This window comes from Siniperca chuatsi, linkage group LG2 (genome assembly GCF_020085105.1).
Source record: "Siniperca chuatsi isolate FFG_IHB_CAS linkage group LG2, ASM2008510v1, whole genome shotgun sequence".
NCBI classification, from domain to species: Eukaryota; Metazoa; Chordata; class Actinopteri; order Centrarchiformes; family Sinipercidae; genus Siniperca; species Siniperca chuatsi.
The window spans coordinates 1,664,505-1,677,499 of NC_058043.1; the positions used below are offsets into that span (position 1 = coordinate 1,664,505).

The 12,995-nt window shown below is 42.8% G+C and overlaps 1 protein-coding gene across 4 annotated transcripts in view; it reads left to right on the plus strand.

The window, feature by feature from the left end:
* dag1 (dystroglycan 1) overlaps nt 1-12,029 on the plus strand; it is a 50,393-nt gene extending 38,364 nt beyond the window's left edge. For all 4 annotated transcript variants that reach the window (XM_044219767.1, XM_044219751.1, XM_044219760.1 and 1 more), the window contains 2 exons: nt 7,526-7,987; nt 8,155-12,029. In XM_044219767.1, the coding sequence (XP_044075702.1) occupies nt 7,526-7,987; nt 8,155-9,981 (2,289 nt within the window). In that variant the 3' untranslated portion in view covers nt 9,982-12,029. The remainder of the gene's footprint in view (nt 1-7,525; nt 7,988-8,154) is intronic.
* The last annotated feature ends 966 nt before the right edge of the window (nt 12,030-12,995 follow it).

The window sequence follows — 12,995 nt, forward strand, 5'->3', positions numbered from 1 at the left end:
CTTGTCAGAACAAAACACACACACACACACACACACACACACACACACACACACACACACACACACACACACTTTTCTACAATCATTGTCCTCTTCTCTCACATGCGCTGCCTCCCTGTGTTTTGCCTTCACACATTCACACTCAAGATTTCTTTTTTTGCTCTTGCGTGGTCAGCATGACACACACACACACACACACACACACACACACACACTTCTCTCTCAATTTCTCACCCACACAGCTGGAATCGAACAATGGCCAGCTTCTGTTGGCTCCTGAGCAGCCTTTCATTGTTAGCAGCCACGACAGAGAGAGAGAGGTAGAGAGACGTAGAAGAAGAATGGGGGAGAGCTTTATGAGTTTTGCTGCAGGCTTTGGCAACCAGGTTTACCACAGTGTGTGTGTGTGTGTGTGTGTGTGTGTGTGTGTGTGTGTGTGTGTGTGTGTGTGTGTGTGTGTGTACTTGTACTTACATCTTTGTGAGGACCAATTTGAGTTTTAGACGTTTTGGCCGGTCCTCACTTTTCGACAGACCTTCAAAGGGCTGTTTGAGGGTTCAGAATTAGGTTTACATTAAGGTTGGGGAATGCATTATGTCAATGAGAATCCTCACAAGTTTAGAAGTACAAGTGTGTGTGTGTGTGTGTGTGTGTGTGTGTGCGCGCAGTAGACGGAGAGAGAGAGAGAACCTACTTTAAGACAGGTTTTATAGCTAAAAGCCCTCTCCATCATTACACTTTAATGGCTCTGTAATAGGGGTGTATTTGTGGTTCAGAGTGTGTGTGTGTGTGTGTGTGTGCACGCGTGTGAATTAATGCACGCACACGCACGTGATTGTTCGCTCTCCCCGGTGTATCGGGAGTCGTTTCCTCGAGTGAATATCTGTGATTGTGAGCAAAGTTTTCTCTTTTAGTGCGCAGCAGTCCCAAACATTTTAATGACTCTGTGTCTTAAAGTCCCGCAGCCCATAATTTCTTCCTCATGCAACTGATTCCTGTGGATGTCTGACACCGCACCGTCCTACAATACGGCCTTTTAATAGAAAGGGTATATTTTTCCTGGAACGTATTTGGTCTCGGGGAATATGCATTTCCATTCAACTTTAATACTATCCAGTCACTATCTCATAAGACGAGTTCTACTGTTGTGCTTTTATTTTGGACTTGAACTGGAAGTGTGCAGAGTTTTGGATATGCACTGTAGGTTTTATGGTGCCATTAATGCATAATTAAATTATGCTTTACACTGTAGGTAATATATAATAACTGCATGGTAGATATTGTTTGGATTATAAATTAACGTGTAAGTTCCTGTTGCTCCTAAAGGGGGAGTTCACCCAGATTGCAAAATAACATATTTTCTTAACATATCTCTAGAGTGACAGCCAATATTATCCAATTAGATATATGTAATTGTGTTTTCTATGTTGTGGATATCTAAAAAGAACAAAACAAAATCTGCATGAGCACTTGAGGTAAGTGTGAAGAGGTTTTTTGTAGTTGGGGTGAACTGACCCTTTAATCGGAGCGCTGGTTTTAAAGGAAGGTTCTAGTTTTGTTGTGTGTTTTATTGTTGGGATAAAGCGCGGCTGATGCAGTGAGTTAACGTGAATTTGCATGAATCAAATCAAATCTCATCCAGAGCTCATTTTCTAATCTCTAAAAGGTTTCCATTTTAAAACGTGGTTGTTGTTGTTGTTTTTGTGAACACGCTGGCGGTTCAGAGTTGCAGGGCTCGCAGCGCTCCCTGCTCATATATTTCCCCTTCCTCGATTGCACTGATAAAGAGTGTGAATGTGCCTGCTGTGGTCCTAGGCTACGAATGAATTTTTAACGGTAGAAAATGGGCTGTAAGATGGATTTCCCCTCGTAAACATCCATCTGCCTGTTGGCCACCCAACCCACCCACCCCCTTGTTCTATAGCTCTTCCATCCATCCATCCATCCATCCCTCCTCTTCGCTTCACATTTTCCACTGGAAACACTTGACTATGCCAGCAGTTCCCCCTACGCCCTCTTTCTCTCTCTGTAGGTTTTGCTTTCTGGCCTCCCCCCCCCTCTCTCTCTGTATGCAGCCTCGTTCTCGCTCGCCCCGCGCTGGGTAACTCTCGGTCTCGCTCCACTTCTCACCTCCCCTCTTCACATTATCTCTCACTTCCCCTGCTTTTTCCTCCATCATTCTCATTTCATCTTCCCTCCCTCCATGTCCGTCATTCCCTCCCTCTTTCCATCTGTCCCAACTTCCATGCATCCTCCTTTCCTCTTCCTTATCTCCGTGCCCCCTTCATGTTTTCCTTCCTCTCATTCCTTTTACTTCAAGTCATCATATCATGGCATGCCCAGGCTGCACCTCCTCTTCTCCTTCTCCTCCTCCCTCACCTCCTCCAAAATATGAGGCTTATCTGCCGAGCTGTCAAGCGGGTCAACGCTAACAATGGCCTCCTTTCTCCATGTTCTCCTCTTTCCGCAACAATGAGCTGCTTTCTTTCCCCGAGCACCGAGAGACTCGACGCCTCCTCGTAATATCTCTGTTTCTCTCTATCATTCTTCTTGCTTGACCTCTCTCTTTCTTCCTCTCCATCCCTAATTCTGCCTCTCTGTCTTTGTCAATATCCCAGTCTATATGACTGTCTTTCACTCTCTGTCTCTTTCTCCCACTCTTCAAGCTTTCTCTTCTCAAAAGAGCTCTGTGATTGCATGTCTCATTCATTTTCGGCATAGACGCTGTTAAATGAATGGCAGTTGGAGCACTTTCAAGACCTGCATGGGCATGAAACTCTCCCGGTTGAATCATCGCTAAAAAAGATTAGCAGCTGCTTTGGGAAATATCTGGTTCTTTGATTAAAAACAAGGGAAAGGTACAAAGCAGTTAGACATATACTTTAAGGAGCATTCCAGTAAGAAACTTCCAGTCGGTAGGCTTAAACTTCTGCTGCCTACACTGCTAACGGCGGGCAGAACCTAAAGATTCCACTTTGTAGAAATGTGATAATACATTGAGCAGTTTTGGATGAATTTAGCGACTACAGTTTCTTTTCTTTCCTTTTTTTGTCTATAGCAATATCAGCTCTCATGCAGTACACAGATCATCCAGTTTGGTAAAAGTAGCAATACTGTACCACACTGCAAAAATATTCCCTTACAAGTAAAAGTCACACATTCAAAGTTTTACTTGAGTACTAGTTTGGAAGTATAATCATCAAAATGTACTTCATGCGGCAGCAAGGCTCCTGTTTTAATGTTGTAGCAGGACTACTTTACAGACTACTGGGTAGTTTAAACAATTAACTAAAAACTATTAATTGTTTTTTATAACCTTATTATATATTTTGCATATAAAATGTGAATCTGTAAAGTAACTATAGCTGTCAGATAAATGTAGTGCAATATTTGCCTCTGAACTGTAGAGTACAAGTATAAAGTAGCATAAAATGGAAATACTCAAGTAAAGTACAGGTACCTCTAAATCACTCTTAAGTGCAGTACTTGAGTAAATGTAATGACGGTAGTTACACTTCACCACTGGTCTCACGGCAGAAATAAGACACATTAGCCATTACAAACCGACAGAATAAAAATGGATTTCTCAGAAATGAAGTTGAACTAATTAAGCACTTGTTAATTAAGCAGAAGACTTCTGTATTTCTGTGTTGAAGAACACAGAGGATATCGCAAAATAAAACTTTCAAACTGGATTTCACGGTAGTAAAAAACACGACGTCTCCACTCTATAGATACTGCTTTGACATTTGACTCACAATCAATAACATTAACCGTCAGCACTGAGGCTGCTTTGCAGTCTGGCTTTCACTTTTTGTCCTGGCTGTCGTGCCGTCTCACTTCAAACTGCAGCTACTGTAACTCTAAACAGAATAGCTGAGACGGCAGAGGGAGAGACGCCAGCGATGCAGAGAGAAATAAGGATGATGCCAGTGATATGCGATAATGTCTCCTAGCGGTTCATGCCTGTCGCTCATATAGACTTCAAATACATTCTCACCCGAGTTTGTTGCACCACGGTGCCCGTCAATATCGCTTATGGTGCTGATAGTCACGGTGGCTTTATGGCCGACGTGTGTGAATGTGTGAGTGAGAAAAAAATGAGAAAAATGATCAAACAACCCCTCACTTTGATGAGATTATCATTCATTTCGTTTTAATTACCAGTCTTTTAAGTCGCGGGGTTGGAGGGGCAAAACGGATGTGGCCTGTTGCTGCACTCGCACTGGGGGTGACAGCCGCGCTCAGACCTCTTTACTCGTGTCAGTGATTCATTCTTTAAATCATCCAAAAGGCTTTTATCTGTTAGTGGCTGGGGGTTTTAATGCCACCAACATTAACATTCATTGTACATGGTGCTTAAAGTAATTGTGTACCCCCTCAAAAGCCATATTGCTTAAAACTGGTCAGGGTTGGAATCTTCCTGGAGGTTAATGGGACGTGATTTCCCTGTCGAGAGGTCTTTGAGCAAGGCACATAACTGGTGCTTTGAAAGGTTGTCATACTGCTCGGCAAATTAGCTTTGATTGTTGCTGCTAGATGTTGTGTCTTTGCCCTAAGTTGCCCTTGCCACCACCTTAGCAGCTTCCCAGAAAATAGTTTAGTCTCGTTCGTTCTTGCTGCCTGGCCCTCTGTGCTTCTCCAGATAAATCTTCCAAAACGCAGGGTTTTCCCTGGCTGTTTGAGAAGGGCTTCGGCAGTAACCTTGCCAGTGGTGTGTGTTGTATGGGAGGGAAAGGGAGGCTAGAGGAGTCTGTGAGAGCACACGATAACCTTTAGGACCAAAAATCAAGCTCTCTTGCTCTGAAGCCTTGTGCCAGGAAAAGATATGACACATTTTTCTTGACATTTTGGGGAATTTGATGTATTTTTCATGTTCTTTTAGGGAGGCGGGAAACTACAAGCTCTCTGCTGGGTTCATGTAGGAGTTTAAAAGGCACTATTGTGTTTTTGTTTTAACACTTACCGAGTCAGGAACACTGACTTGAAGAAGATTGCTTTTGGTCCTGTACAGCCACGGTCTTTGTGTTACTCAGGTCAGGACGAGCAGTTGATGGAGAGAAGACCATTCCTTGTTCAGTGCGTCTGCATACATTTTCGAGGAGGGATTTAAACAGCAGCTTGTTTTTGTCTTTGCCCTGTCATTAAGAAATTGCCCCATATTCACCAAATGTCATAACATGTGGTACAGATGATTAGTTTGTTGGAAGCCTGGGATATTTTCTCCTCTTCTGACCAAAGTACCGGAAAAATTTAATAAAGTGTCACCTATTTTTTTTCCTCTTATCCATATTTAATTGGCAACAGATAAGGAAGCGATCGTCCTTGTGTTTTCAGGATGCAATTTAGTAATTTACAGAGTAATTATGACAGTTAGGATGAGATTACTGCCTGGCAACTCACTTGTCCTTCATCGTCTCTTTGTGATTTAATTTGCAATGCCATGTCAAGAGGCACTTGGTTTGAAGTTTTGAGGCTGTGGAACTCTGTGACAAATTAAATCAAACATCGCTCGAGGAGCCTACATTTGAAGACATAAGTATTTTTGTTTCTTGTTTTCCTTTTCAGGCAAATATATGCCATCAACACTTTCAGTTATTTTTTGGATATCTCCGTTGCCAGCAGTGGACATTCTTTCCTGTTGGAAAGAAAATAGAAAAGATTGATGTTGTGGAACTAAACTGTCAGTTGTAACGGTCCTGCATGTTTTCCTGCAATCTACAATTATCCAGGAGGATTGAATTCTAAATGATATTTGTGTTTCCTGCAGTAATAATTTTCAAGTTGGATTTCATAATCTTGGCCAATGATTATGACATCTTCCTACGTCACCACCTCGGAAATTAGCTTTTATCTACCAATGAAAAGGACTGTCACAGTTTGAGTTTGACATTTTGAAATAATGACGGCAGAAAAGAGGAAAGCAGGGATACGTGCTACGTGTCAAAAGAAGAAAGAGGGAAAGGAACGAGGAACAAGAGAGGGAACTGAATATGATGAATGAATGAGGCACGGCAAAAAGAAAAAGCCGGATGACATAAATAAAATAGCTTATTTCCACTATGTTCCTTCGCTGTTTCCTCTGCTTCTGGAAAAAGAAGGAGATGCAAGTATTTCTGCGAAAAAGGGCAGAGGCTGGAGGCAGTGTGGACCCTTCGCCGGTGGGGGGGGGGGTTTTAAAGGAATTGTCCATGAGGGGATATTGTTAAAAGCCCAGCTCCTGGCAAGGTGGGTGTGTATGTGTGTGCACATTTTATTTTATCTGGGTGGCCACATGTGTACTGTATTTCTGAGGGGAAAATGCACATACAGGTTTTTATGTCTAGCCTTGTGTCTCTGTCTAGGGTCTTGTATGTGTGTGTCCATTTTTGTGTATGTCTGCATGCTTGAGAATATGTGTGTCTGGGTGTGCCCTTGTCTGTGTGTGTTTATGTGTGTGTGTGTTTTCCCCCGGCGCTGCCTATGTGCTGGTTAGAGCATTAATGATGTGTCTAGGGAGCACTGCCTCTACATAATTTATCAACCAGGATTTATTAGCCGCAGAATTAACTTGTAGGGGCTGGGGAGCACAGGATGCATTTGTTCTTGTTTTGGGATTTATGTGTGTAGATGCATTGTCACTCCCCTGTGATCCATTTCTCTCCATCAGCCTCCTGCCATTGGGACGTCCCCAGTCGTATAATTGGCCAAGTTATTTTAATTTTAGTCGGGTTTAAATTACAATTCAGAGCACTGTATTTCAGTGTGTCTGTATGTGTGTTTGTGTGTAAGGAATAGGGCTTAGTGGATGCCAGTGCATACCATGTTGCACAGCCACAGCAATAAATCATGTTCATGTCATTTTTAGCATGCACCTCAACCCTTTATTTCTCCATCACTCCCTGTTAAAGATTTTAAAATAAAGCACAACTTGCATCAATAACAGGTCAGTTACATTTAGACAAAAAGATTACATGAGAAATACAAACTGTGAGGGTGACATCTACAAAAGATGAAGCCAAATGCCATAAAAAAAAAAGCAGAGTTTCATTGGTACATACCACAGCCTACCTAATAAAAGCAGCTGCCCTTAAATCTCTTAAATTGTTGTGTACTGGACAAAAAACTTTGTTGAAGTTTTATTTGTGAAATTGTTTTGTTGTTTTTTTTATCTAGACTGCATCAATATTTTTTCCAGGAAACTGCCAAGTACATTACCTGTTTCATAAGCGAGCATACACTTTTTCAGAGTTACCAAATGTTCTACTTCTGAAAGCTTTTAATGGCTATGAGGCCTTCACTTTCCGGGGTTTTTTTTCATTCACATTTATGTTCTTTAAACCATTTGCTTGTAGATCAGACATAATGTTTACAACATGTTGCTTACAGATAAATATCAACGTTCATTATACATTTTTCATCCCATCAAATCAAATAAGCTTAAGTTTATTTGTGATTATATTTAACTTATTGGTGATTAATCATGTCTCCTAGTATGTAAATTAAAACATCTGTCAATTCATTTTTTGTTTTGTTTATCTTTCAGATCACGGAGATGAGCAAGGATTCCCTCCCTGCCTGGCTGCACTGGGATGCCAACAGCAGAATCCTGCAGGGTCTACCTTTGGAGGAGGACAAAGGTGTCCATTACATCTCGGTATCCATCTCCAACCACACAAAAGCCTCCTCTTCTTCAGAGGTGTTTTCCATTGAGGTACACCCTGAAGATCATTTGGACGCAGATTCGGCCCAGCTGGCATCCAACCAAGCCTCCGCTGAAAATGATGTCCAGCCATTCATGTGTGGCAACGAGGAACCAGTCACAGTGCTGACAGTGATCCTGGACGCAGATTTGACCAAGATGAGTTCGGAACAGAGGGTGGAGCTCCTGGATAACATGAGGAGCTTCTCTGGGGTGGGGCTCCAGCACATGAAGATACTCCCTGTGGTCAACAACAGGCTGTTCGACATGTCTGCATTTATGGCTGGGCCTGGAAATGCCAAAAAGGTGAGTGAATGTGCAAGCGAGTGAGTGAATGATAAATGAGAATGAATGCTAATAAGCACATGACTATATGGTTTTGTGAATAAGTAAGTATTTGCTTGCAGTGAATAATTTAACATATCATATTATTAGATGGATAATTAAATTAACAATTCTCGACATCTCCCCAGGTGGTGGAGAATGGCGTTCTTTTGTCCTGGAAGCTCGGCTGCTCGCTGGAGCAGAGCACAGTCCCAAATATCAACAGTGTCCAGGGTCCTGCAAAGGAAGGCACAATGTCAGCCAAGCTGGGCTACCCTGTGGTGGGATGGCACATTGCCAACAAGAAACCCCATGTCCCTAAGAGGGTGAGGCGCCAATTAAACAACACTCCAACACCTGTTCTGGCAGTGCTTCCTCCAACAACTGTAGTGGAGCCTCCAGTGAGGATTATCCCAACGCTCTCCTCTCCCTCTATTGCTGCACCAACTGAAAGCTCTGCTCCGCCAGTTAGAGGCCCCGTTCCCCTACCAGTCAAGCCTACAATCAGAGTCCGTGACCCTATTGCCCACACCCCAACCCTAGGACCCCCTCAACCTACAAGGGTAATGGAGACCACCAGCACCATTCCTATCCAACCAACCATGACCAGGCCTACTTATGTGGAGGCCACTGCCACACCACCCACACCTACTAGAAGACCTACCAAGAAACCTAAGAGACCCAAAACCACACCGGTGCCCAGAGAGCCAAAGACCTCCACAGCCAAACCATCCAGGCGCACCACACCATCACCTGCCGTCATCCCGGATCCATACAATGAGAAGCCTGTCTTGCGTAACCCCATCGACCAGGTCAGTGCATTGGTGGGCACCTATTTTGAGGTTAAGATCCCATCTGATACATTCTTTGATAAAGAGGATGGCACAACAGACAAGCTGCGTCTAACTTTGAGACAAAACCACAATGAAGTGGTTGGAGAGGGCTCCTGGATCCAGTTCAACACCACCAGCCAACTTCTCTATGGCCTGCCTGATGTCCAACATGTGGGAAAACATGAATACTTCATGCAGGCAACTGACAAAGGTGGCCTGAATGCAATTGATGCTTTTGAGGTCCGCGTAAACCGCTGGCCCTTAAATGACAAAACCCCTGTGATCTTCACTGCCCGATTCGATGGTGAGCCACGTTCAATAACAAATGACATCCACAAGAAGATCCTTCTGGTCAAGAAGCTGGCATATGCACTAGGGGACCGCAACAGCAGTACAGTCAGTCTAAGAAATATCAGCAAAGGGTCCATTGTGGTGGAGTGGACGAACACTAGCCTCCAGCAGCACCCATGTCCAAAGGAACAGCTCACAGCCATGAGCAGGACACTCGCCAATGCTGATGGAAAACCCTCGCAGACCTTCAGGTACTCTATGGAACCTGAATTCAGACCACTGGACGTCATGGTCAAGGGAAGAGCAAGCTGCAGAACATATTCCTTCATCCCACCAGGAGAGATTGATATACCAGAACCTCCAGCAGTCACTCCAGCTCTGGGAACAGGCCGGCAGAGCACAGATGATGTCTATCTCCACACAGTCATTCCCGCCGTGGTGGTTGCGGCAATCTTGTTAATAGCAGGTATCATAGCAATGATCTGCTACCGGAAGAAACGAAAGGGCAAGTTGACCATCGAGGACCAGGCCACCTTCATCAAAAAAGGTGTGCCGATTATCTTTGCAGATGAACTCGATGACTCTAAGCCGCCTCCATCTTCCAGTATGCCCTTGATTCTACAGGAAGAGAAGCCCCCGCTTCCACCCCCTGAGTACCCCAATATGGCCACGCCAGAGACCACTCCTCTGAACCAGGAGTTGCTGGGGGAGTACACAGCTCTGCGAGACGAGGACCCCAACGCGCCTCCCTACCAGCCACCACCTCCCTTCACCACTCCCATGGAGGGCAAGGGCTCCCGTCCCAAGAACATGACTCCCTACAGATCTCCACCACCCTACGTGCCACCCTAAGACTTTTTTAACCCTCCCCTCATAGGGTGGAGGGAGTGGATGCCTGAAGAACTGTGACGGTTTCCATTCTGGTGTTTGTTTGTCTGGACATTTACGGGGAGAGATGACAAGAGGTGCTAAAGTACAAAACAGCTACAGGGGACTTTGGTTTGGGTGGGGGAGTAATGAGTTGGGTGGGGTTTTTCAGTAGGTAGATGGGATGATTGGCTGAAACAGCTGGGAGGGACTACTGTTTTAGTGGTAGCCCAGCTACTACAGTGGCCTAAGACAAACAAATTCTCGTCACATTGGCTTTCCGATCGACCAGTTGGTCAGAAGCGACGATTGGGAGAGATGTTCTCCCTTCCCAGCATTTCATTTTTTTTCCTCTGTTGATTTAATATACTGGCTTTTATTTAGTTTTTCATCATTATCCCGAGGTTATTATTCTTTTTTTTTTTCTGGACTGAATCGTTTGCCTAACAACTCTTCTTTTGTCTTGCTTTTAAATAATACGAGGAGACAGTGAACTGCCATCAGACCACTGCAGGCAACAACTCGTGTTTTTAATAAGGAGAGTGAGATTCTCTGAATATGAGAAAAGCTATTACAAGGATCTCAAATCACCCCTGCAGACGACACAAGAGAATGGGAGGCCGAGGTGTGTGTGTGTGCGTGTGAATGAGTGGGTGTGTTTGTTCAGATTCAATACGGTTTGCCTTTTAACACTAGTTGTCTGTTTCTATCCTTATTCACAATGTCTAGTAAAGATGAGAATAACAAGGTAGCCTAAAAAAAGATTTAGAAATGAATAATAAATAATTTGTTTGTTTCATTGGTTTTAAAATTCACTGTATATCTGGAAGATGTTCTGATAGATTGTGTTATATTTTTTTTGGTGGTGGAAGAAAGGGACTGCCTTGCTAAAATAACCTGCAGGAGCTCTTTATAGTCCTGTTTTGATATAACAATATGTCAATTACAGTCCATTAGATGAAAATCCCACCTTCCACTCAGTTGCCCTTATCCCCTCAGGAGATCTAACAGGCTCAATAAGGTTTAAGCAACAAGAAAAACTGGGTGGGGTGAGGTTAATGTGAGAAAACACGAACTACTGTTTTTATTACGAAAGAGATTATCTAACTAACTTGTAAATGCAGAGTTTAGTGTGGATTTGGATGCAAAATGTATAGTTTTATGCAGATTTCAGTTCATGCAATTTGACCTCAATTTGGCGACAGTGTTACTCGAGGTTGACAAAACTACGGTAAAAGTGAAATGCCATTTCCGCCCTTTTCTACAAACAGTACCTCCAAAATGTACGTAAACCGGAAAAGGACCCCTTCAGTTTATTTTGGACCAGGGATAATTATTTTTTTATGTAATGAGGCAGTTCTTCTCTCCAGTCAGAGAAACGTTGTGTGCCATGGAGACTCTCCCAGATGGGATTGTACAGATATTCACATTTTAGAGGTCACAGAAGAGACGATTGTGGCTGAGATTGAGGCAGAGATTCGAAAGGGAGAAAGAACCTTGAATTTCCAGTAATTAGCTCACTGAAAAATGGTTAATGAAAATCTCCTTCAAATTTTTTTTTACAAAGTTTTTGATACAACCTCAAAATGTTTGATTATTAAAAGAAAACATGATTAATGATTAGTCTTCTGTGATTTGTAAAATCTTAGCCTAGAAGTTCAATTATGATTCAATTATGTACACTTTCTTTTTTGTCATGGGTCACATATTTCAAGTGTTTTATTTTATTGTGTGTTTGCATATCAAAATGTATCTCCCACTATACAAAGATGGAATGACCGATATTTTATGTAATCACAAATTTTATTTTTATGTCCTTGTGTTTGCTAATGAGTTTCAACTGAAAGTGACCCTTTGCAATAATAATGTAAGGCGCAGTCTGCTCACTGACTGGTCGATGCAGGCTCAAGCGAGTGACTCGTATTATCATAATATTGTTGGTTTTTGCAGGATGCCAAGGCTTTTTTGCTTTTCAAGTGTGCATTGTCATAATAAAACCAACTGGTGCGATTAAAAAAATAATAATAAATCAACCTTCTTCATTCATGTATCTGATTTAACTACACTTGCTGGTTCTGTTAGGAGTTCTCCGTCTATGGAAAATGTCAAATCCTGTCATACTCACCACTCAAAACCTGACTGATGTTTATGGATGAGGTTTTTGATCACTGTCACTTTTCTACCGCTCCCACTTAGCCTTGAATTGATAAATTAATCTGTCTGAAGTCCACAAGAGGTTTTACCTCCCTAGACGGCTTGCTGCCTGGCAACCATCTATGGTCTTTGGACTCACTGGAGCGGGCGTACTGCTGTCCTTTTTGTACCAAATTATTCTGCTGTTGAATGACTAGTTGAACAATTCAGTTTGAAAGCTCTGCCCATTAAAAAGGCTACTCAGTGAAAACACTCTCTCAGCTCCATCTGTCTTTCCACACATTGCATACTATTGATTAGATGTAAACAATTTGCCAGCTCTGTTGTACCTCTGTGATAATTCATGACAGAGTTTAATTTGGATGTAGGGGAGGCGATGATGAATGTATTCATCTAGTGATGTCTTCACTAGTTGCTAAAATGGATGAATGGATCATAGTGATGACAAAGATTAATGGAGGATTGATTTTGGTTTGATTGAGACAACTCGTGACTCAGTGGTTTCAGAGGTAAAGGGGGATGAGTCAACACACCCTAGTCTAGTAAAAGGCTATTTTTTATTGGATCTCATATTTTATATTCATGATATCTTGCCCTTACCCTGTAGACGAGTTATCTGCCACTTACCATAGACAGCATTCTCATCTCAAATGTGCTGAAAATCTGATTGGGGATTCTGGAAGATTATAGATGTGCTGAGTTTGCATTCTAGATGGCCTAATCAGTCGCCTTCAAAGTACCAGACAAGCTTAATCTATCACGGCGAAGTTGCTAAAATGATTTGTAGTGCCATTTTGTGTGTATCCTGCAGGAACAGCCCATCACTGAGTCTTTTTCTCCAGAAT